The following is a 26879-nucleotide window of genomic DNA, read 5'->3' as shown; positions in this document are numbered from 1 at the left end:
AAAGAAATCGATGATCCCAGCTTGAAAGACTAAATTGAGGCAGGTAATGATGCTTGTAATTCTTCCCATTTGATACGAGGACTAGATACTAGCTGTATCTTAGAATGCAGCATGATATATATTAATGAAGCAAAGTACAGAATCACAGTTCTTTTACCTGATTTGTAAAAACAAATAAATAAAGCACCATTGTACCATTCTTTCTCTTAGATCACCCCTGTGATGAGATCATCCCGTGTACCACCGTTTTCCTCCTAGACGACAGGAAAATCAGAAGAAGCCTGTGAAAAAAGGATTACATTTCACTCATTTCTTTCTTTAGATGTATTTCCTTATGTTGTAAATTGTTTTAAAGAAAATTCTATCATCCAAAATTGAAATCAGATGAATAGTTTTCAATAAAAGTATATAAAACATAGTTATGTTAGTATGTTTTCATTACAAATGCAAAGAAAATTTGGGGTTAAGTTTTTCATAAAACAATACAATTTTGAAATATATGTTATGGACAACTTAAACAATGAGACTAATGCACATAAGTGATCTATCTTATAAGGGTGCTTTATTGTTGGTATGTTTGCTACTAAATGAAATGCATCCGTTTCATCACCTCTAAATATAGTAATGTGAGATACCTCATAATATCTTTTCTATGCTTAACAGACTTGCATATGATTTCATCTGCAGTGACTTTGATGCAGAGTGATGTCATTGATTAATGTTAATTTACGGTGATGTAAATAAAAAGAGTCAAACCATTGGTTCATAGGGGCTAGAGACCTACTGACCGCTTAGTTCAGCCTTGAAATTCAGTCTTCTGAATAATGACAGACAGCAATATCCAAATTGAGAATGAATGATGTACGTAAAGGGAGCTTTAAGCATGCTGAGATACTGACTGTGGACCTGTTACTGAAGAGATTTCTGTTAGGTAGGAGCTGATGCCAGGAATTTTTGACATTTGTGGGATAAGTCCATCAATTGGCAGGATATGTGAAGAAGTGATTTTGGAAATGGAGGTTATGTGGTAAGACATAGGGGCCTAGAAAATCTGCTAGACTCTACTGGGAGAGTCCATAGAGAGCTGTAAATAACTAGATAGTATTTAACCAAGAAGCAGTGGAGTAAGTAAACCATGAAATAAATTGTTTCTGTAGTATGTCAACAGAGTTATGTAGTTGGCAGTTTTCCACCAGGTAACTTTTTATACTGCCTAGGTTTCCGTTCTTACTCTAGAGAGTTTCTCTCTTCTTTGTACAGTTAGCCTACATCTTATAGTTTCTAACCCTTAAACTGTTTATAACTGTTTCAAATTATCTTGTGCCAAAATGTCTCTATGTATGAGTTTTGCTATCTGATGTCAGCAGAGCTGGGGTAGTAGTTTTTAACAGTCTACTGTTGTTTAAAGTACTGAAAATCTATGAATTCATAGAGTTCCTAGTTAACTTGGTAGGGTTTGTTGTTTTGGTTTTTGTGGTTTTTTTGTTGTTCTTTTTTGTTATTTAGTGACAGTATTGTATGTTCTTAGATTTGTTGAGAACTTCTAAATGCACAGTAGTAGCACATTAAAATATGGAACATACATGAATGGCATTTATATCTAGGCTGAAGATTTGATGTGTTCAATCAGTAATATGTACTTAAACCAGTGACAGAAGTGTAAGATTCAGTCTCCCTAGTGATTTACAGAAGGCCTAGACCAAATTCCCCACAGGGAGGTTAATGAAGGCATAGAAAGTGAACTGCCACATTTGAAAGGATTGTTAGGACTGATCTTGTCCAAGCCTGTGAAAAGTAATAGATGGGAAATAAATGTGAAATGCAACATCTCAGGCAGTTACCAAGATAAAGAAGAGTTGTAAGAAATGACCCTGAGAAAGCTTTACTAAAGCAGGTTGCTACATTTGCTCTGTAGTATGAAGATAGTATGAAAATAAAAGAATAATCAGTATAAGTTATGGAATCCCTTAAGAGAAGTGTCAGCATTAGGAGGTGCTTAACTCCTGACAGAAGTGTCAGAAGACTGAAGGATGGGTAAAACATAAACATATTCAAGCAAGCAGCCTCAGACCATAGGAGCTTTCTGTTAACATGACAATCAATGAGTTAATCATGTTAATGTTTATGTACTAATAACTGGGCTTAAGACTGTATGATGAAATAAAACTATTTCATCCCCTAAAATACAGTTTTCTGTATTGGCAACACAAAACATGAAGCAAATGTTGACTAAAAATTTACTCCATCTATGATACTTGTTTAGCATCTTTTGCTCAGCTATTTCTAAGAGCTTTAGAAATAAGTGTTTAATATGTCAGTGAGATGTATTATATTTTGAAAGCAGATTGCAAATAAAAGGCAGAAAAAGAGTGGTTCTCCTTCATTATTGTGCATATCATAGTCTGTGCCAGCACACAAACTAAGGTTTGCTCTGCTTTCTGTTCTGAGTTTTAGGTCATAGACTACTATAAAAAGAATTAATTTGGTATATGCTTATCTAAAGATTTTTATTATACTGATTTTTATGAACAGTATAGACTCTGAAGTGTTAATGCATGTATTATGTGACAAATAGAGATCAGGATTTTTGCAGATTTGTATTGTCATGGCAAGGGATTCTCAGCAACAGACTGTGTTTTCCAAAGATACCTGCTCTGTTTTAAGTCTAACTATACAAATGCAAGTCTCCATAGTAACATTGTAGATTCTTCTGCCAACCTATGCTCTTCCAGATATTCTTGTCGAACTGAAGTTTGACCATTGTAAAATCTGTTGTTGTAGAAACAGTCTTTGTCATGTAGTTAGAATGTAGAAATAAGATAAACAATTTTATTGTCAGTTTTGCTTATAGTAGCATCTATTGTATGTCCTTTGTGTTTACATTGCAGGTATTTTATGTGCTTGGCTCATTTGTGGGGGGTATGAAGTGTTCTGAAGGGGAATTTTGCTATATTGTGCTACATAACATGGTTAAGACAAACATGCTGGAGAAACAGCTTATTGACTGAGATCACTTTATCAGGATTCATTTAGTATGTTAAGAATTGTGTTTCTATTCTACAAACCTTTGTTCACTAACAAGATAACTAGCATTTACCTGTCTGGGGAAAGACTAACAAAATGGCTTGTGCTAATCAAATCAAAAAGGCATAATTCCTTCAGCTGAGAAATACTTTATAAATAATGAGTTAGAAATGTTAATTTGACTGGTATAAAGAAATAACCTGAATCAGCTATCATGCGAAGGTATATATTGCTATTAATATGGTTCTTTTGCTAAGTAAGACTCAATATTGGTCAGTACTCCTAAAACAACTTGCTTACTTTCTCAGCTCAGAATAAATCTCAGCTTCATGATAAGGGAAAACCATCTAAGGGATCCTTTTCAATGTCATAGGGATCTTTAGAGGAGGTTCCTGCTGCTCTTTGTAGCTGTGGGTGAGAGCAAGAATGGAACAAAGCAGATAGGTGTTGCGGAGTGATTAGTGTGGCACAGCTTAGCCTCCCATGGTGCCAGATTCTCCCTATTCCACTGGGAAGCAGAGCAGTGTATCCACTATGCTGCTCAGAGGCTATTAAGCTGAAGGGAAGCACTCTGTGTGCTTCCCTCATCTCAGAAAGAAGCAGGACTGTGGATTCCTAAAACTGTGGGTCCTGGCACATAGGCTGGCACATAAGGTATCCCTAATGGATTACCTGTAAGTTGTCTTACTCTGCCTGATAAAGAAACAGTTCTTCAGTGGGACTTGTGGGGCTGTGAAATCATTACACTGGGCAGACGATACAGTTCCATATGAAACACTGAATGTGTGTAATGACTTACCTTCACATCTTAAAATGACAAGTAGATCTAATGTGTGATCAGAATGCTTTTGGCATGGCTTAGTGACCGGATGTACCTACTCATGTATGGGATATGTCTGTATTTTTAGTCAGGAAATGGAAAAGGCAGAAAGAAAGAGACTATGGGCTAAATTATTCTGTTTTCCTACACACAGTGAGAAGTTTACCACTTTTGGTGATTAAAAATGCTCATTTTTGTGGACTAACAACTGGTATTCTGGTACTGATGTCTATACTTAATAGTTGTGTGAAGCTCATTCAGGTATATAAAGGTCCATGTAGACATCTATTTGGTAATGCTGCCAATCAGTATGTCCATATTCTGCAAGGAGGAAAGTACATGCTATTGGTGCATAGTAAACTGTGGGGAAAATAACTTCAGATGACTAAATCATGTTGTAGCTGGATCTAGTCAATGTTACATCATGGTTTGATATTCAGAAAACATTTTTGTCTTGATTTATAGATAGATCTTATTGAACTGGTCTGGAAGTCTAAAGTCAAAAGTCTTGAGACTTTTAATAGCTATAACCCATCTGCTTTTTATATATTCTTCAGTTCATCTGTGGAACAGATCTCCTGATTATGCACATGCAGTCGGCTGATGAGCAGAAACAAATCCATAGAGAACAGACCACCTAATAAGATACAGGTAGCAGATCTCCCAGCTCTCTGAACATTTGTTCTGCTATCTTAATTTCTTCAGTGTTTTCAATTACTTTTATAGATTGTAGGGTTTATTTTTTATTTTTTCTCCTTTTAAAATTAGGTTATGAAGCTTTTAGCATAAAGCGTTGCCAGAACATACCTTAGAAGGTGCTTATACCTGACCTTTGGGTGACTTGATAGAAGATGACTGTTACCTTGTTTGCAGTTATATGTTTATAGCTTGCTCTTTGTGATCTGCAATACCTCTTGTAGGGCATCCTTCTCTGTAGAGGGCCAGAAACTAGCAGCAGTTAGTGTGGGGGTCTGAGTTACGATTGCTGCAGAAACTGTTTTCAGGACCTTACTGATATGTATGTGTAATTGTTTTCCATTAGTTTGCATTTACTTTATAAGAAGGGTCAGCAGTTAAGTTTATCATGCTCCTCTGATTTCCACAGACACCTTTCTGAAAAAGCTATTAAAAAAAAAGCATTATGTCACTGTGTTCTAATAATGTTTTCCTTTAAAACTGTGTGTACTTCGGTGGTGATGTTGTTCTTCCCGTAGTTTTGACATCTTTATGACATCTTCACAGAAGAATCATTTATGTTTTACTCTAAGACTACTGTGCTACTTTCAGACCAGTTTATTTCTGGTCTGAATCTGTTAAAACTAATTGTGTTTTAGTAAACTACATGGTTGCAATTCTTTACTTTGTAGCAAAATACTTTGCATATTAGGAAGTTGGATATTTAGGCATAAAACATTGCGGTACTAAGAGTAATAAAACATGGTAGCTTTCCCAAATTGTGCTCCCAAAGGATTTTTAAGGTGGTTGTAAGAAGAAGTATAGTTTTAATGGCCACAAGAGTTTAATTAAACCACAGAATTCCATTTAAAATTTCAGTTTATGTGCTTAACAAGATATCCAGGACTTTTTTGGAAGTGCCTGAACTAGAACCTAAACGCATCTTGTCTATACATACCATATTTGCCTCAGACTGGGTATATTAAGCTCCATTTGCAATAGTGGGTAGCTCAAATTGGGCTAGGTGACTCAGTGTCTTTGAACTAGAGTATGTGAAAGCAGGTAAAGATTGTAAAAACTTTAAATGCTATTAAGGTATAAAGGAAAAAAAAGGTAATGGATGCATTTAGAGGCATCAGCGTTGGGACCCCATTGTGAATGATAAATTATGCAAACCTATCTGTAGTCAGTCTATTCCCTCAAGCTTCTTCAGTGATAAGTTGCTGTAATGGTAATCTGTCTGCCCTTGTCTGTGCAGAAGCTGTGAATCATCTGCTCTAAAGGCATCCAGGCTCCCCAGCTGTGTAGGGAAGGGCTCAGAATGTAGAGTGGCTCCCTCCCTGGGATAATAGCTTCTGCCTCAGACCCTCCTTGAAAGTAGTGTTTCCTTTGTTTGTTAATATCCATTTTGTTCCCCAAAGCATGGGAGGAACAGGATGTTGAACGGGACTTCTCAAGAGAAAGGAAATAGCAAGAGAAAGCTGCTGCTACTTTAGTGTGAATTGAGGGCCCTGCAGTACCTCTTGGTCAGACATGAGCATTATCTTGTCCTGGTCTCCACATACAAAAGAGAATGAGATCTGACAAAGGGTGGCACGGGTAAGAGCAGAAGAGAGACAGCATTAAATGTCTGCCATTGCCTGCTACCCTCTTTCAGTTCCTTTCTTCTCTCTAAAGATCTGAAACAAGTGTCACTCAGAAGCTTTGAACTGACTGCCATTATTTTGAAACAAAGATGACATAAAATGTTTAAAATAACAGTAATTCTAAGTTTTTGAGTTGGAAAAATATAGATGTAGATAATGAGATAATATATAGCATGTGATTATTTTCTCAGCATATTAAAGCATTTTTAATGTTTGAAACTGTATGTTTAGCCCTTCTGCAAGTCTGTCTCCAAAAGTTACCAAACAAAACCCCATACTCTATAGTGAGGTAAGTTTAATGACTAAAAATACAAAAATGGGAGAGTGTTAGGTAACTGTTACACTTCTCTTTGTGGTGGGAATTTCTGGACACATTTGGTAACGTCTTCTGTACAGAATTTGGTATCCTACATGCTCATGTAGGTTTTCTCCATTTGTCTGTTTTCCAGTCTTACCCTGTTTATGCCATCACATGGATTCCTGAAGTTCAGAAAATACACCTTTAGGGACTGATAATACAGTAATTTCAGTGGAGATGCCTTTGATTTACATCTTTAGAGAAAGATGAGCATTTAGATACTTACGATACCATCTGCATTCAGCATTTAAGTAATGATGCACAACAAAGTAGTTTGTAATCTGCTCCTTAGCCCCAGGCCTACAGATACTCATGTTCAGCATATAGTTACAGAAAAGATGCAGTCTCTAAACTGTGTAAGGCAGTGCTGCCTTGGTGCTTATTGCCCTGAGGCAAGGAATAAAAGGAATAAACCAAAGGGGAAATGGCATTGTTTTAAAGAAACCATATCAGATATTTTTAACTCTCGCCGTAACTTTAATGCAGAGAAGGAACTATAGCATCTTTTATGCAGTGAGAAAACCTATTTTTCCACTGATCGTATTTTATGTTAAGGAAGGTTTTTTCATTCTGATAAAAAGGAAGACTGAAAGAGGAAACTTGAACAGATGGGTTGAAGTTACCAAGCAACACTTTGTTTCCCAGGCAATGGAAAAAGAAATAGAGCAAATGCTAAGAGAATTTTCTTCCTTTTTTTATTTATTAGTTGTTGTTTTTCTTCTTTCTCGTACTATCACGAGCTGATGTATGAACTTGGGTTTAGCAGAGCCCTGGCAAACTAAAAGAATGTTAAATAATCAACTGGATGGTACCTACTTGTGCAAGTTATTTTCCATGTGACTTCAATGTTTTTTTCTTCTACTTCTGGTAGCGCACTGTACAAATGCAAGCGACACATCAGGCACATCACGGCTAGTTCTTGTGGATGACACTGATGGTGTTTGCTTTACTTCAATACTCTCATATACAGCCAATTGTATTTTACAATACATGTGTTCCTGTAATGATGCATTCAGGCTCTTCTGCAGAATATAACCTTCAGAATGAAATGAGTGCTCTGGATTCTCAGATCTTTAGACATTACCCTTACCTCTTCACTGTGCAAAAAGACTGACTTGGTTGGCATATCTCAACTGACGGGTTGGATACAGAGTATAGAACTTAGGTGATCCTTTTGTGTTTTAATTTGATCCAGCAAGCCAGCATTTACCTGCACTTCTGCTAACTCCTTGGGAATGTAGGGGTGGAATTTGTCTGAATATCTAGGGGAGATAACTTGGTTAGTTAAGAGCTCTGAGGTTCTGTTATGTGACACTATGACAAGTGTAATCTTTGTTAATTCTGTTATAATAATGTCTAATTTTTCATCTACTGATATCTCTAAGCCCTTCTCTGGAGGGCTGCTCTCAATCCATTCATCCTTTCTCCAGCCTGTATTGATACTGGGGGTTGCTGTGACCCATGTGAAGGACCTTGGCCTCGTTGAACTTCATGTCGTTCACTCAGGCCCACTCCTCCAGCCTGTCAACATCCCTTTGAATGGCATCATTTCCCTCAAGCATTAGCAGCTGACTGCATCACTTGGCTTGGTGTCATCCACAGACTTGCTGAGGGTGCACTGAATCCCACTGTCTGTCAGTGATCAAGATATTAAATAGTATTGGTGCCAATATGGACCCCTGAGGGACACCACAAATATCACCACAAAACTTTGTTTACATTAAAAAAAATTGCTATACCAAAGAGCCAAGGAACTTACACATTTGAAGTGTTATTAGCTCTGATGTTTGTTGGCTTTGCTGATTAAGACCTGATGTTTAAATACTAAATAGCCTAAACCAGCAGTAATTTTAAATACGTGTAAGTAAAACCCACCCATCTTTAGAAAAGTACTTCCTGGAGAATTGGGGAACTGAAAATCAAAACCATAAATAGTTTTAGCTTGTGATTTTAGTAAGCTAATGTGAAAAGAGACAGTGAGGAATACACTAAAAGTTAGGCTTAAAAGATAATAAAGCAGTATATCCATTTGTAGGAAGTATGGATATTAGAAGGTAGACCTATGAGACTATGCTTTTCAAAATGAAAAAGTCCCATAGTTATTGGCCTAAAGCATTACTGCAACATGGGGGTGTGCATCACATAGGGAATGACACCACTTTTCTTGCTTGGCTTGGGGTGTTTGCAGTGCTGCTTTGCTCAAGGATTGATGTTTTATGATTTGTACCCAGAGTAGTGAACTGCATGTCTGAATTGCAGTGTTTACTAACACCTGCTAATACATTCTTCAGTGAACTAGAGGTGTGTGAAATGTAGTAATTGTGGCTCTGAGTAGTTGAGTTCGAGTCTGGTTTTGGTTATTTTGCTTCCAGTTAAGAAGGAACATTTAAATGGGTTTTTCACCAGCATTTGGTGTCAGGGGAGCACAAATGGACAGAAATCAAAACAATTACTGGTTGTGGGCACAGGCTGGAAGATGGGGAATGCGCTAACATGGTTATTACCCTTTGTCTTCTTGCGTTTCTAGAACAGAAGTTGTATTTCAGCTTGTTTAAGGGAGCTAGCAGGATGTTAGTCATTTGGATTTGAGAGCTATTTGGAAATGCTGTTCCTATAGAACTGACCCATGGAAATACCACAAGCATTATATGTTGGCACTGCTTGTAACATCCCATCTCATGGTACTATACATGCTTTGAAAGGGTTTTGAGTTTATCTTTTTAGTTTGTTTGTTTTGGTGCTTTTTGTTTGTTTCTGAAGAGTGAAATTAGCAGGCAGCAGCATCTCTGTTGTGCGTTCTGGATCTTAGCATCCTATTTGGTAATTGTTGTTGTGACTTTCCGCTTTTAAGCTTTGCCTGTATGCTGCTGATGGCAGGAGCTATAGGCAAGCCTACTCTTAGTTATGCCCTAAGGTGGAATTCCACTGTTACTCCATGGTCAGTATTGTGTTACACTTATTGTAAAACTCATCTGATATTTCTTTCTTTTCCAACATTATTAAGAAATTCTTTGTGTGTTCAGATTTCCAAAGAGGGAGGAAAGAGTAAACAGTTTTGGGAGGGTGGAAGGTGATCTTTAAATCATGGATCTGATGGGTAAGGATTTGTGCACATCATGGATTTCAGGATTTGTTTGATAAGGATTTTGCAGTTTTTAGACTTTCAAAATGTGATCTTAAAAAAATACTTTTCTGAAAAAAAACCCAAAACCCAACCCCACACCCAAATACAAATGCCAAAAAATCTTGGTCTCTAACTGCCAACTATGTTTCATTCATGTGTCCTTATGTAAATTGACCCCTTTTACTGCAGCTGGGATATTAATAAATGCCTATTTTAGACATTTAGTTCTTTAAAAATTGGCATTTCCCTGTGGTTTTAAATCTCTGATGCACTGCAAAGAGAAAGTCTTCTTAGCCAGGATGTTTCCAGAGCATATATGCTTTGCAGAAGAGTAAGCAATGATCGGAACTTCTATTTTCTGATCCTGACAATTCCTGAAAACATACGTGGGTTTCCTTTACTTGTATCCATTTAAGGGTTTTGTTACTGGTTTGTAAATAAACTTATGATGGGGAGAAAAGAGAAACCCATTTATTGTTGAGTTTGTTTCTCTGAAGGTATTTGTGAAGCAGTCACTTTTCCCTTTTTAACTTTGGAGAAGTCATTTTTGTAGGAGGACAAGAGGTTAATGAGAATGAGCAAAAAAAAAGGATCCTCTGGACATTTTGTTCCTTCTACAGAGAGAAGAAATTGTCAAGAATTCTGGTTAAAGTAGAGTTTCAGTAGTTCCTTTCAGGAAACGTTCTATGTGCTTTCAAGTAAAAGCTAAATAGTCCCACATGCATTTCAAGCTCCATACACAAATCATCTTTTCACTTGAAACTTTTTATATGTGGTCTTGCCAGAGGACACTAGTCTAATATGACAACATACATGGTTTCCTGAAGGTGTTTTTGACATACATGTCAAAGAAAAGCTGCATTTTTTAAAGATCAGATTATTTTTCCTTATAGTCTGCTTTAAGCATATTGGTAAAATGTACCATAAACCCTTATTCTGTGCATGAATTCAGGAGTAAATGGAAGTATCGTTGTAGAGAAATATTTTGGTTAGTGTTTCAGATTGGTTGCTTAATCTGGTGTAAAAACTCCCTCCTCCCTTTCTTCACACACCCAAGTTTTCTAATGTAGTCTATGAGCGGTGTCAGAATTGTTGAAGAGTAACACTGAGACCAATAAGATTGTCACTAGACTGGTCTGTACTATTGATCTTCCTTTTATAGTTTGGCCATGGTGCTCAGTTCATGCAATTTCTTCCATATTCATTGAAACTCATTATTTGAGAATGCTAAATGGAGAGAGAATTAGGCATGCGTCTGAGTATTTTGCTTAACTATGAGAATTTAGCTTACGAAGAAACTCTCTAGCACAGTATTTATTATTAGTTCTTTATAATAGTTATTAGCTCTTTATAATAGTTATTAGCTCTTTGTAATAGTTAATAGCTCTTTATAATGGTTAATAGCTCTTTATAATTTCCCATAATTTTTTCTTTTCATATGCTTGTATCTACATTTTCATTTCTTCAAACCATAAAATTTGTTGGGATTTGACAAAATTTCTTTAACAGGTTTCAAATACCTATGGTAGGACGTTTGTAAGAGATGACCAATAGCAACATGATTGTTGGAATCCTTGCTAATAATAGGGCTTTGTTTTCCTACATACAGGAGCCAGACATGGAAGTGTTCACTGTTGTCAGTTTACAGTTTCCAGAAAGATAAGAGCTTCTTAAATATACTTTCATCTAGATGACTATGAGACCATTTTGGCTGGGGGTAGATGCAAAGGGTTAGAAAAAGGGAAGGAGAAGATAAGCTTATATGGTAAAAATAAATTAATCTATTTTACATTTTTGTAGTATTCTGGTTAAATAGAATTTGATTTGTCTTTCTAATGGTATTTTTGGCTGAAGAAACACTAGACACTTTTGAGTGGCTGTGCTTTTACTTAAGTAATTGATTGAAATATTGGTATACTGCTGAATTTAAAATTTAAAGTTCAGACAAGCAGATCATGTAGAAGCAATACCAAGGCTTTCTTATCCAGGAGAATGGAAGCAGTCTGCTTTGAGGTGTTTGAGAGAACTAGCAGCTCCCATACTATTGCCTGCTGTGATTTACAGATTTGAACATTTTGCCTAGGAATACAGGAAGCTAGATTTACTGACATAATGGTTTCTTATGCCTGGTTTTACATTGCATTAGGTATGGTATGGTTGCTGCCATCTTTAATTATCTGTCTTCTTCCAATGGTTATTTGATTCTGATGTCTTTGTTCCTATTATATCATTATTTTTATCAATCTAAGGATTTATGTTATTTTTTAAAAATCTTCTGGTTTATAACTCCATTTTCCTTTTGCTCTGTAATCATTAAGAGCAGTTTTATGTAAATAGAAAGTAAAACCTTGAACTGCATTAACAGCACTGGTATAGCCTTTTATTTAAGAGGTTCAGCTCAACCTCATCTAATCAGAGCAACTCATAGTCAGTAATGTCTTAGGAACCTTAATATAATACATCAGGCAGAGAATGAAAGGAGGATCATTTTGCAGCACTCTGGCTTTCCTGCAGCCAAGTGATAAAGTGTCTTCTAATAGAGTTGAGATGAGAAAGAAGTTTCAGTTAGGTTTTAATTAGTGTTAGGCTTAGACTATGCTAAGTATATAATATACTGGTATACTATACATATGTATACTATATATATACATACTATAATAGTATACTATATATACTATATGTATATTAGTTGATAGTGATAAAATCTTACATGATCTTTTAACCATTTCTGAACAAAAGAACAGGACTTATCTTCCACCATTATTTTAGGAAATAAATGATATAAACTGTGTCCTCTTGGGATTTTTTGATGTTTAGTGGTAAAATTGTATGCTTAAGTTACTTCTGAGGCCAACACAAGGTGCTAGTCAATCTAATATCCAAGAACCATATGAAAGGAGAAAGCAGTGGCTAGCTTTGTTTTAAAACTCGTTTTGGTCTAAAAGCAGACAATGTTAGAATAAATTTAATATGAAGAAAAAGATCTATTTACCTGTCAATTATGTGTGGGTGTGTTAATCACCTTGATGACTGAGACTCATTTTGAAATCCCAAGTGTGGGCATCTGGTTATATAGAATTATGATGAATTTACATGTGCCAAGTGGTTATTCAGAACTGGTACCAATTGGAGTGATACAGATGTCAGCGGTTATAATGAAAGTGTAATTTCATAAATGAGTGCATCTCTGAGGGATTATTAGGATAGACCTTGACGGCTGCAGAGACGATGGCACAATTAATTTATCATGGATAAAAGCATAAACATCAAGAGTTCCATTCTATGCAGTTCAGGTTAAAAGAAACTACCCCTGATAGTTCTATTTTTAAGTTTTTTATAAGCCTTTCTGGACTTTTTATTAAAAAAAATGAAAAAGACAAAGCGGCATCATTCCAGAAATGAGGTAATGGATAAAAATCTGGTTTCCTTAGGCTGTAAGGACTTCATGAAACATGCAGAATATCTTTTGGTTAGCTCTTCAGTCAAACTTGAAACCCTGCAGATGACCTTTGGTAGTAAACCAATCAGTGTAAGGTATCATGCACACAATGTGGTAGTATCATTGAATCAGTACCCCAAAAGTATATCCCTGAATCAGGTAACCCAAAGGAAAAAATGCATCCATAGAACAGCATAGATTGAAAAACTGAGCCTTGTGGGAGTCTCCAAACATTTGAATCTGATTGGAAGAAAACCCACACAAAATAATAAAGTGGGAGTCATTTTCTGATCTTCTCCAGAATCCTAAAGTCTGTTTCATTTTACCATCAGGGATAGAAAAGAAAAGCTTTTAAGTCAGCCAGCATCAGATTGATTCATAAAGCAAACAGGAAAAGTATTATGAGGCAAAGCTTCATGCTATGATAGACATCTAGGAATACTCATCTTTGGCAGACTATTCATCTTTGGCTAAGGGGGTGGAAACTCTGTTTTGTCTCCTTGGGTAGTGTGTGGAATCCTGTTTATATTCCAGCTCAGTTTATGTGGCCTTGGGGAGCGAAGTCTGGTCTTAGAATTAGCTGTAATTTTTGCTGATCAGATAGTGGTATGAGTGGCCAACTGTTTTTCCATGATATCTGAAGAACTGACAAGTCTACGACATATTATTATTCTTTAAAACATTTGTGTAGTGAAGGTACTTGTTTCATGTGCAACAAACAGCTAGTGGTGATGGAGAGATTCCCTGGATAGGTGATTTGCAATGGTTTCTTTTATAACATGGATAGTTTTCTTTCTTTCTTTCTTTCTTTCTTTCTTTCTTTCTTTCTTTCTTTCTTTCTTTCTTTCTTTCTTTCTTTCTTTCTTTTCTTTCTTTTCTTTCTTTTCTTTCTTTTCTTTCTTTTCTTTCTTTTCTTTCTTTTCTTTCTTTCTTTCTTTTCTTTCTTTTCTTTCTTTTCTTTCTTTTCTTTCTTTTCTTTCTTTTCTTTCTTTTCTTTCTTTTCTTTCTTTTCTTTCTTTTCTTTCTTTTCTTTCTTTTCTTTCTTTTCTTTCTTTTCTTTCTTTTCTTTCTTTTCTTTCTTTTCTTTCTTTTCTTTCTTTTCTTTCTTTTCTTTCTTTTCTTTCTTTTCTTTCTTTTCTTTCTTTTCTTTCTTTTCTTTCTTTTCTTTCTTTTCTTTCTTTTCTTTCTTTTCTTTCTTTTCTTTCTTTTCTTTCTTTTCTTTCTTTTCTTTCTTTTCTTTCTTTCTTTTCTTTCTTTCTTTTCTTTTCTTTCTTTTCTTTTCTTTCTCTTTTCTTAAAACCACAGACAAGCAAAACCCTACAAAGAACCAAAACCCCAAACACACAGACCTGAGGAAAACACACCATTCAGATGTACTTCTTCATAAATGCCCAATGCAAAATCTGAAGTTCGTCGTTGTCATATGTTAGAGGTAGTTTAAGTATACATACATGTAACTGTAATATATTAAATGTAATAACAAAAGCATGCAGAGCTACTTAGGTATGCATTCAGACACTTGCACCTGATGTGACACTTGAGGGCAGTCCTGTGGTCAAGGTACCAATAGGTTATTTCAGGTCAGAATCTAACTTAACAGCTTAACGGTTATGTTTTTGTGCATCCCTTCTATGGAAATAGCAGAGTGGGCAAAACAGAGTGTGGATGACAGCGCAGATCTAACTGCTTTCTTTATATTGCCAGGGTTCCCAAGAGCTTCAGTCATGGGCTAAGGTATTATTGTTAGCTATAGTACAAAGAGGGAATGAAAACTGCCCAAGCCCCATTATGTTTGTGGGTTAGGATCATGAACAGTAGACTCTGAAAAACTGGTATGAGCTAAATGTTCTTAATTTACCAGCCCTTTGGCCATAACTTGTCTGCTTAACTGTAATCCTACAGATCATAGTATTGATCTTTTTCTGTATACATAAAGTTTTCTGTTAACCAAAAAGCTTATGTAAAGCTTCTTTTATTTAAACCAAAAGTTGTCAACCTGGCAATTTTGGGGGTGGGTGTGTTGATTGTATGTCCTGCCATATACTACATCTCAAGTAATCTATGTTCAGTTAAATGGAGCACACATGACAAACTTGTCCCTTTCAGTTATTTTAATACATTAGGCCATGCAATGTTTTAATGTATCTTATAATTATCAGTATATTTTAATGTAACAACATGCTCCAGATCTCCTCTACTACCTAAGTCTTTAAAGAGCGGTTGTTTCTCAAAAGCACTGATAAGCAATATGCTTATTATTAAACAGAACAAGAAATGGATGGATAGTTAGTTCATGGTACAAAAAAATGACATCTTTTATGCTTGTGGGCTAAAAGGTAGACAAGACCAGAAATGTGGATAGGCTGAGGTGGGGCAGGATAATAAACCTGCACAAACCAGAGTTGCTTATATAGTTAATAGTCTGTCAATTGATTATTAACTTGTACATTGTTTGACTCCAGAGAAGGGGAATTGAAAGATAGGAATAAAGATAATTAAGACTCAGAGTGTTAGGTGTGTTATGGTTTGGTTTGATGACTCCTCCACCCTGGAGAGGCATAACTTGGAAGACACAGTTGTTCAGGATCTGGAGTCAGGTAATGTCTTTGTGGTGAATGAACTAAGCTTCTGTGTCCGCTAGGCATAAATGTATTTTTTGTGGTTATAAAGTTAGTTCAAGTGTGTATGTGGAGCACTGGGGTAGAAAGAGCAGGGAGAGAAGGAAATCTGCCATAGCAGTCCTGTCTTTTAGAGGGAAGGGCTCTGAAGGACTATAAACAGGATTGTATCTGTCCTGTTTCAGTTTTGTTTTATAATAAACTGTTTTAATAAAATAAACAGTTTAATAATAAACTGTTACAATTAAATGTTTCTGGGAAGGGTATTATAAGCATCATGGTATTCTTAAAATCATAGAACAGTTTGGGTTGGAAGGGACCTTCACAGGTTTCTACTCCAACCCCCATGCAGTGAGCAGGGACATCTTCAACCAGATCAGGTTGCTCAGAACTACTTCCAGCCTGGCCTTGAATGTCTCCAGGAATGGAGCATCCACCACGTCTTTGGGTGACCTGTGCCAGTACAGGGGAACACTGAAAGTGGGGGGCACAGGGTGGTGTGCAGGTTCTGCGCCCCTTATGCTGGGATCTCTGCTGGTGAGAATGTTAAATGATAATATTTCATTACAGCTTTCTATTCTTAAATGATGATGTTTCATTACAGCTTTACATTGTTCTATGTAGACATGTGAGTTTTTTATTGACATATCTCATGCTGAGGTACAACTCCTGTGTTTTATAAAAGAGTGAGTGCTGCTGTCTTCATGTGCTCTTTTTCTCCTAAAGACCAGTAGACATTAATTCTGTTATGTTTTAACTAATGGAATCTATTTTTATTATACCTGCAGATTAAGATGCATGAAAAATAGTATGAAAATGTGAAAACTGAAGTGTAATTGCTACTGTAGATGGTGCTGCATCAACCCACTATAATTATTATCTTTAAAATGTCAAATTTAAATATAATGTCTTTAAATTTCTTATTTCAGGTACTAGAAGAAAAAACTAAGAAGAAACTACAGTAATAGATTTTAAATGGCTCATTGGAGAATTAGTAACACGACTGATTTAAGTTTTGATCTTTAGGCAGAAACAGCAGCATTGTATTTGGGCTAATAAATTACTTGCTGGCTTTGTCACTGTTGACATTAATTATTGATAAGGGCTTCGGAAATAGCGCATGTGCCATTAGAGTTGACTGTAATATAAGAAAGGGACTGCAGCGATGCTGGAGGGCTTATGGAGAGGGAAGCACCTGTGGCATTTGGACCTACATGCTTCTAATAATCAGATTTTTATGTTGCTGATAGAAATTCATATGAGTGATTAAAGTAATGGAAATATGAGTCGTCAGGCTTATTTCTATCGTGTCCCTCCACAGGAGTTACACAGAAGAACCCAGCTTCAGCCTGAGCCAGCAAAGACGAAGGCTCTTCAAACAGTTATTGAAATGAAGGTATGTTCTTTGCATGTTTTCCCATGTATTATTTTTGTACTATGAACTCATGCACTGCTTATGGCTGGGATGGAGTTAATATTCCTCATAGCAGCCTGCGTGGTGTTGTATTTTGAATTTGGGGCCAAAACCCTATTGATAACACTTTGTTTTAGCTGTTACTGAGCAGTGCTTACACAGAGCCAAGGCTTTCTCAGCTTCTAACTCTGCTCCCCCCACTGCCTCAGCAAGTAGGGGTGAACGCAGCTGGGACAGCTCACCTGAATTGACCAAAGAGTTATTCCATACCACAGAATGTCATGCTCAGCAATAAAACTTGAGGGGAGGACATTCAGAGTTATGGCATTTGTTGTCCCAGGTGACTGTTAAGCATGATGCCTGCTTTCCAGGAAATAGCCAGACATCTGCCTGCCAGTGGGAAGTAGTGAATGAATTCCATAATTTGCTTGGCTTATGTTGCACAGCTTTGTTTTCTGTATCAAATATACTTTATCTTGATCCATGAGTTTTCTCACTTTTGCTTTTCCAGTTGTCTCCCCTGTTTCACTTAGGGGGAGTAAGTGGCTGTCTACCAGGGTTAATACACAACTCCTCCATTTATAACTTTTGCTATTAAATCATTAAATGCTTCCTTTTACTTCCCATTTTTTTCTGTGAATTTAGAAATAATTAGTATTTCTCTCATACTTTGTCTTAATAAGACTTTATTACAAACATCAAGTTCAGCATTATGGAATAATAACTGCATATTGCTTTTTAAAGGCTGGGGAGAGGCAGTTTCAGGTGAGCCAAAGTAGATTGAATAAACTGACGAATGCAAGAAAACACAAATTGTCCAAAGTTGATGTAAAAGTCTTCTTGAAGTTTTTCACAACAGTACTTCTGTTGGTGGTATTTGGCCATCATTTTGCATCTACCCTAAGGAAAATACCCATTGCATCAGCAGAGTGCTATGGCAAAATGTGATTAAATTCCTTTCTTAGTCCTAAATATAGTTTACTCTTTTTGATATATAATATTACTAAAGTGTTGTAGCTTTTTTCCCCCAAGTAACAAAAGATAATAATTTGAAAAGTGAAAACTGATATTTTCACATAATTCTATAAATCTGGAATGTGCATCTTTAAGAAAACTACCAAGAGACTTGAGATAATTTGTGAGTTGCCAGTGCTGCCTGAAACACATTAATGATGGTCTTTCAGTCTTAAAAGGAAGTGCAAATTAAAGGCCTCATTTTGCCAGTGACTTCTGTTATGAGCAAATGAGTTCAGCATGTCTGAGCATTGTGGTAAATACACAGTTACAGCGACAGCAGGACTTCATATGTATAGAATCTGCCTTTTAACAGATAACAATGAGTTTGGGTTATATGAGTAACAAAGGTACCTTAGTTAGTAGTATGTCTTCTGATGTGTATTTGCCTTGGATCTTCCCTGGTAACTCTAATTCAGAAGTCTATATATCAAATCTAAAACATATTTTTGCAGTAACTTGTTATTCAGAGTATATGGGAAAGAAACTTGTTTCTTTCTATTAATATTCAGAATTATACATTGAAATTTTTGGATACAAAAATAGTTTGTTAGAATAACTTATGGTCTCCTATGTGGGTTATTAACAATGTCAAGGTTATGTTGCAAATATAACCTTGGACATGACATGCGAATGACACACGTGATGACTGTGATTGCAGCCAGTCTGACAGTGTCTGTCCCTGAAGACAGGGAGGTCTTTTCAGTGTCTCCAGGAGAGTTTGGTGTGGTGTGCAATGGTCCACTCCTTAAAAAGCTGATCTTTGTAGTCAGGACTCTCCATTTGTCATGGATGAGGCTGTAATGATGCTGCTGGAGCATTCTGATGCAGGGCTCCCTTTTGGCTCTGAGGCACTCGGTTTTCTGGTGAACACACAATCCTTTGGGGTTGCCCTGTCTAAAACAAGCCTAATATTGAAAAGAAAAAGGGGCAAATGTAAGAGGTTGAAATCCACATGATTAAACAGCAGTTTTCATTACAAGTTCCAGCTTTGGAATGTTTTCAAGTAGATTTAAATTGTCTTAATCCAGACAGCATTTGTTTTGAAAAAGATGTGGAACATTTGTTTTGAATGATGAAGCATTGAAGCAATTATTCCCCTACAGTGTTGAGGGTAGAAGCAGGGAGAGGATTACCCTGTAATATGGCAATCTGGGGCAAACACTCCCCTGTGCAGAGGCTCCAAGCAGTATACATTTCTCTATACCGCACCCAACCTCTTCCACCCCTTCACCACTTAGCTTTTGTCTGAGTCCCCTCTGTGGCTCCCCCAGGCTATGCCAGGAGGCAGCTTTCCTTCCTGCATACATCCCTCTATTCTTTCCTGTGTTGTTTTCTGTCCCTTGCCACTTCTGAATGCCTTCTGTCCCTTTTCCCAGGTAGTCCTCTGTTTCATTCAGTGAAGTATACCTATCATCTCACGTGTGATTCTTCTTTTTGGTCCTAAACAACTTTTCTTCTGTGCTACCTTTCCTGTCAAGCTTCTCATTTCTCTCTGAAAACTTTACAAGTAGTTGCTGTTTCTTATAGTAACTGTATTTTCTGCATAACATCTCCTTGACCAGTGACTATCTTCTCTATACTCATTAAAAAGAAGGGGGAGAGGGAGGCATACAGCAAAGACAGAAACTTCCCATCCTGTATCTTAACTCCTGTTTCTGGTGATGTATTTATTCATTCATTTTCAGACACAATCTTCTCAGATTCATTGCACAGCCCTTTCTTTCCTAACTTTCTGGTTTTGCTTTAGACACACTTGCTTCCAGATGTCACATGTCTTTTGTTTGTTCTCTTACGTTCTTTATTCTCTGTTCCCTTGTCTGCAACAGACCTTCTCCAGAAGCCCGTTCTTCTGGAAGGCAGAGCCACAGGACTGAAGGAGGGCAGGATGCTTCCTTTTCTCATGTGCCTCTGTTATTCCGTCAAGCTCCTGTTTCTCTGAAACTTGAATACTTCTTTGCATATTGTGTGCTGGCAAATGCTGGATCACTGATATGTCTGAATATATGAGTGATAACTGAAGTTTGATTAACACTGATTAATACAATAAAAAAGAGTAAAAGGAAGCACACTTCTAATTTCATTTTTGCAGTAAGAAGTACACCTGAGCACATAAATTGAGTTAAAACTTACTCATCTTTTATGAGTTCCTACGCTGGGAACTGCATTCTATTGTGGAGTCCTCATTACAAGACAGGCACAGACCTGTTGGAGTGAGGCCAGAGGAGGGCCACAGAAATGATCATTTCTGTGCATGCAGAAGGCTGCAACACTTTCCTGTGGGGAAAGGCAGAGAGAGGGACTTGTTCAGCCTGCAGAAGAGAGAAGGCTTCTTGGAGACCTTCTTTTCAGTGCTTAACGAGGGCTTATATGAAAGACATGGACAGACTTTCTAGTAGGGTATGTTGTGACAGGACAAGGGGCAGTGGTTCAGTTTTAAACAGAATAGGTTTCCATTGGATATATGGAAGAAGTTCTTCCCTGTGACGGTGGTGAGATGGTGAGATGCCCAGAGAAGCTGTGGCTGTCCTCTCCTTGGCACTGTTCAAGGTGAGGATGGACAAGGCTTGGAGCAAACTGATCTAGTGGAAGATGTCCTTGCCCATGGCAGGGGTTTGGAACTAGATGAGCCTTAAAGGTTGCTTCCAACACAAATCATCCTATGATTCTGTGATCTTGTTCAGACAGCTCCGTGCTTAAACAAGTGACATTATTTGTAAGACAGAATCAGAAATAAGTTGCCTACAGATACAGCATAAAGCTCACCGTAAGTGTAGGGTATGGACCATCCTGAAATGTAAGTAGTATAGCAACAGGAATTAAAAAGTCTTTAAATGTGGTAAGCTGTTAAGTAAATGAAAATATTTGTGGTTTACCTTACTTGCAGAAAGAGACATCTTTATGTATTGATCCAGCTTTCATATTTCAGGTATGGGTTTGGTTCTAGAAAAGTGTGTCTGTGTGTTTGCAGTGCAACATACTCTTACTGTTATGATTGCATGAACTTTCATTTCCCTTTGTCCTCAAAAATAAACCTGAATATTCTCTGTATTAAATTGGCAAAGCTAAAATAAGTATATAGTAAGAGTAGTTGTGTATGGTCTGTTGGTAAGCGTGTGCATACATGCATTTAAATGTCAGTTTTCTTAAATGTGAAGTTTCAAGTGTTTGCTCTGATTGCTTGTTGAATGCCCTACAAGCAAGATCTTTCACAGACATAGTTTAAATTTATCACATATTTAAAATTATGAAGAGTAGCATTTCATTTCCTTCTGTTTCAGAGGAAGATGGGTTGGAATGCTGTAGTATTTACAAATGTTTTGCCCCTTTTCAACCCTCAAGTGTTCAGGAAATGTGCTATAGCACTCTTGTTGTAAGGACTGGGTATATGAGGATCATGAAGCATTACTGTAGAAACTAATTTGTAAAGTTAGTCTCCTTTTTGTTCTTGAATATTATTTTCCTCAGCAGCAGGATGCATACAAATTGTTTCATGTTCTAAAGAGAGAGATTTCTGCTAGGTCCAGCCTAGAAATAGCACTAACCTCTCTCTCAGAATATGTGAAACACTATTCTAATAAGGGGGATGAGGAAGAGGTTTTGGTTACTGCTGGAAGGAGGGGATAGATTAGGGTGAGTACTCTGATCTCTATCACAAATCCTGCTATATAATCTTAATGTCTTTTAACTGATTTAGAAGGCCTGACTGGAAGAATCTGTACAAATGTTGCATTGTTGTAGAACTGAAAGACGTTTATTAGTACCATTTAATACTAAGCTGCTTCCTTAATATTGCTGCAAAGGAATCCTCTTTGTGATTCAACACAGACCCATGCAGTTCTTCTTAGAATGCTGCTAATGTGGATAAGACTTAGGGGTTAGGAGGAATACTGCATCTGTTCCTGTTTCAGCTTCTGAAAGATTGCCAGACCCTGTGCCACAACAAGAGCTGGTTGAAACGTCTCCAATTGAAGTTTTCTGTGGGAAAATGCTGATTCAGCTGAATCAGAAGATTTTTATGGGAATGTGCCTATTCTGTTAAAACTTTTAGCTAAAGCAAAGCTATCTTTTCTGTTCAGCTGTAGGTCAGTGCAGCTCCCTTGTGACAGTACCTGCTGGGGACTCTAGGCTGCCTGTATTATCTTGGACTGGAAGGTTCCTCACTTGCTAGCAGTTGTCCAGTTCATGTTTCCTGGGCAAACCAACAGCTTGTCCAGTGTATTTGCAGAACTGCTGGTCCTGTAGTGTTTATACATAAAGGAACAGTACTTCTGCCTCCTTGAACAGCCTGTGAACAAAGGTGATGTCTGGCTTCTCTTCTGTCTTGTCATCACCTAATGTTTTTTGTGTATTATTTGGAAGCAGATTTTAGTCTTCAGAACTTGCAGAATTCCTCTATTCTGTTCCAGTAAAAAGTCAATACAAAACAGTGACATTTGTTCTGTAGATAGAAAACCCAGTTTTTTGCACAGCTGTAATCACCATATGCAGATTGATTAAAAATAAACTTTTCCTTGGGGAGTTAGAACTCATGACAGTGCAGAAGTACAGAAAATGTCTCCACAGGTTGTTAGGTATCTCTTATAAAGCTTAGATGTTGTTCTGTGATGTACAAACCTTCTAAAGAGCATAACAGGCTGTGCTGTAAATTATTTCTGCCATGTTATATTTGCAAACATGTAAAATACAAATTCAGTCCATAAAGACAGACTCTTAAAGACTTAGCTGGAGAGATTTGATGAGCACTGCTCCCAGATGCGATGTCGTAACAGGTCATGTAAGTATTAACATATTTCAGTGAACATCATTCTGCAGTGCAGTGAAGCTTAGGGTTTGCTTTTATCTTCACTAATACGAGTAGAACATTTCTAAACTGAAGTCTGATGGAGAAAGCTGATTTGATAGCAGTATCTGTGAGAGCTACAATAATTCATTGTTTTGTGTAAGCCTTCATAGTGTTTAACATTATTTTTTTCTCTTTCAATATTGTTATTTTTGAGTATTTCTCCAAATGCTCAGATTTAATGAGAAATCTTCCCCTTTCTCTTTTTCATTCCATATCAACCTTTTAGTTTATTTTCCTCTTTGGTGTGGTGGTGCTGGGAAAGTTTATGGAAAAAGGTTTTGTGAACAGAACAGTGGACATCGTAAAAACATTTATTTTATGTTGTGTGAAGGGCTGGTCATTTAACAGAAAGATGACCAGTTTTTTTAATGGTAATTCGTGCAGCCTTTGCGCTAGGATATGAGTAATGCTGATTCCATGGGCAAATATCAATCAAATTTTAGGATTCTGCTATTGGAAATGTCATGTTAACAATCTTACTTTCTAACTAACATACAAAGTAATTTAAGTTGCATTCTACCTGTATCTTGAAAAGTGTTATTCAAAAAATACCTCTGTAATTGTATTGAAAGATAAAGGCATATGCTGTTAAAGCTGGCTGGAAGTCTTCCAGAATAGAGGTGGGGGTGGTGTGTTTTTTGCCTCCCCAGTCAGTGTCTTTGTGGTTTTTACTTCAAGAAAGGAAAATCTGGAGCGCTGATTATCATCAGCATTTTCAGTATCAGATCTTTTCTGAGGAAAAAGATAAGAAACAGCAAGTTTCACATGAATTTCTGTTTGTTTCCTTTGCCTTCTGGAACCTTCTCTTCCAGCTGTTGCTCCTTTTCCAAAAGAGGATGCTGGTAATTTGGAAGCTTGTAAGATACATGAAGGGATTTGGTATTCCCTTCAAAGTGCATTACTTTGCCTATATGGCATGAAAGTATGTTTGCTGTCATGGAAGATAGCTCTTCTCAGCTTCTGTTTTGAATTCTTTTGTCTTGAGATTTCTTATTGAAAAGTTTTGCATCACTGAGCTCTTGTCTGGATTAAAACACTGAAAAACTCTTCAGACGGGAACCACAATATGTTTGCATACTTTTAGAACCCAGTGAAACTGGTGTATCAGTGTGATGCAGATGCATGGATCTACATTCAGCAGCAGGCTAGATGTATTTTTCTTGTGTTCGCAATCCTGGAAGTACACAAAGTTTGACAAATTTTTTTTTCTCTCTTTTTGCCATCATCTTAATGATATTTTTGTGTGCAGTGGTGTTTTTGTGTGGTTTTTGGTTTCTTTTAATGAAAACTTGATTCTGAACTTCTTAAGTATCTGGGAAGGAGCTGACTGTCACAATTCTGATTCACACTAAGATTTCCTGCTCACTTTGTATGACCGCAAGCAAGTGCTTATCCTGCTGTTCATTTTAAAGCCTTTGTCTTGGGATGGTTGAAATGGTATATATGTACCTATATTAGTATAGTGTTATATTAATTTACTATGGTTTTGATTGTGCAATTGAACAGAACTGTTTAATGAGGGCATGGTCTTTCACTCTGCTGCCAGTTTTCAACTAACTTTTGAATGGGGTTATTTTTGTGCTCTGCTGCTTGCTATGGTCATAGTATCACGTTTCCCTGATGTTTTCAGAATGCTGTTTGCAAAAGAGAATAGCCAAGAGTGAAGTATTGAAGTCAGTCCTGCTTTTAGGAAAGACATCCATCTGCTTCTACAATTAATTAGATTGCAAAACCATTTGTGATTAATTATTAAAGCAATAATCATTTAGGGTTCTAAAATAATAATACAGTTTACTAGTGAAATACTGAACGTATTTCACTGACATCAGGCATTCAGGCTTAAGATCACTGTACTACAATTACTGTGGGAGTAATGACAGAGAAAGTATATTTGTTCTACCCCACTGGAATTCATGAATATTTGCCTGCAGTATACTGTCTCATGATTGAAGAGCCCAAATGAAGAGAGAAAATCAGAGCTTTATCCTGTCAGATCATGCTACACCTCCAGACATAGATGACACTGCCTCTCTGGGCAACTATTTCCAATGCTTGTGCTCAAAATATAAGACTTGTAGGTTTTGCAAGGTTACTTTTGGGTCCCCCCATAAGCCCCCCATAAACCCCCATTAATTTCTCTAGGCTCAACAAGCCCACTTGCTTTGCCTCTTCTTAGAGGCTGTGATGTAGAAACTTTTTAGTGGTTGAGGTTTTGTTTATTTGGGGATTCATAATCAAAATTACTAAATCCCCTCTTAGTGATGTGGCTGAATTAGAGGAGGAAAAGTATATGAGGAGATAACCTTTCTTCCTCTTGGCATCAGGTAGAGCTCTGTGGAAACAGGGAAACACAGCCTCAGTGCAAGTCACATAATGTAGTGGCTTGTCATCCTGCTGGACTTCCTAGGCTAAACTTCATGTGTAAGAGCTGGGAAGTACAGCCAGGCCTAGATGGTTAGCAAAGCAAACAAGGTATGTTGTCATGTACATGTGGAAATGGGGCTATGTTATTTGATGTTCATGCAAATACAGATACACTTCTGTTACACTGTACTGTATTTTTCATCTAATTTTCAATACTGTGTTTTTTATATCTTAGGATACAAAAATAGCTTCACTTGAGCGCAATATAAGAGATCTTGAAGATGAGATACAGATGTTAAAGACTAATGGAGTTCTGAATACAGAAGACCGAGAAGAAGAAATCAAACAAATAGAAGTTTACAAGAGTCACTCTAAGTTCATGAAAAATAAGGTAAGGTCTATTAATAAAATAGCTTAATGCTGTTTAAGTAATGGAAACAAAAGTTTTAACCTGACCCTTTTCAACATAAGCATCTTTCTGCCTGTCTTCTTTTGTTAAATCTCTACTCTGCAATAGTAGCTATGGTAGAGTGCAAAATTTGGGATAAATATAAAAGCTTTTGACTTAGGAAGAGATAAGGTAAGAGGCTATTTCACCACTTCTGCAAAGGCTACTACAATCCTGAGTGTACACTCTGTTCCCTTTCTTGTGGATGGTGTTTTAATATTATCATTTTGAATTAGTTAATATTTGTGATTTGCAGTATTTTGGCATAACTTTATTTGTGCATTTTCCTGGTTTTGACTGTAGTATTACCATAAGAGCTGCTGTTCCATAGATGATGACAAATCACGATCTTCTTGTATTTTAAGACTTGAAATTTGTTGACTTTGTTCCTGAGAAGTACTTTTCATTTCAACTTATTGTACATAGATAATTATGAGTTGACCACAAGTAGACAGTAAATGTGTAGTGATGTAACACATTTTCTGGTAACAAGCTCACAAAACATTATTGCTTGTTCACTGTTTTTAAGCACATCAGAAGTAAAGCTTGATGTCCAAATTATTTTCTCAGCTGGTCTTTCTACCTCCTTTCATTTCAGTGTGCTCAGCTGCTGTCTGAGTAAAGATGAGCCTGCCAAACAGTCTGTTTTTTATGAGGGCTAATATCTCTTTTCCTGATATTTTTATAATTACTTGAAAATTGTAACAAATATATGTAATGTTACAATCTATGCTGGTTTATTTCTAGTTCTCTACCTTGAATATGTTTATGAAGTGACAAAATACTGAATTAAAGTACTTGATTAAAAGGGAAAAAGAAGTTACAGAGCCTAAGGTTTATGGTCCCGCTGTCTTAGACCTAAATATAGGTTTTGGAAATAGCATTTTTAAATACTATTTATAAGCTCAACTAAGATAGGGCAAAACAAGTTACAGCAGCCTGAACACTGAGGAGGAAGGTAAGCCATCTCCTCTCTTGCAGGGGTGTTAAAAAGGTAACCATAGCGCCAGAATAGAATCTAGACAAACCACTTCAGTAGTCATGATTATGATGATAATTTACTTTAACAGTCTTTCTGTCCCAGTTGTT

General features: G+C 36.8%; 1 protein-coding gene across 1 annotated transcript in view; it reads left to right on the top strand.

Annotated features, from left to right (window-relative positions):
• ERC2 (ELKS/RAB6-interacting/CAST family member 2) overlaps positions 1 to 26879 on the top strand; it is a 339531-nt gene that overhangs the window by 73421 nt on the left and 239231 nt on the right. The window contains exons 4-5 of the mRNA XM_031046076.2: positions 17026 to 17100; positions 25578 to 25733. Coding sequence (XP_030901936.2) covers positions 17026 to 17100; positions 25578 to 25733 — 231 coding nt within the window. The remainder of the gene's footprint in view (positions 1 to 17025; positions 17101 to 25577; positions 25734 to 26879) is intronic.

This window comes from Melopsittacus undulatus, chromosome 9 (genome assembly GCF_012275295.1).
Source record: "Melopsittacus undulatus isolate bMelUnd1 chromosome 9, bMelUnd1.mat.Z, whole genome shotgun sequence".
NCBI classification, from domain to species: Eukaryota; Metazoa; Chordata; class Aves; order Psittaciformes; family Psittaculidae; genus Melopsittacus; species Melopsittacus undulatus.
The sequence above is the reverse complement of the archived record's forward strand: the minus strand, read 5'-3'. Positions and strand labels throughout refer to the sequence as shown.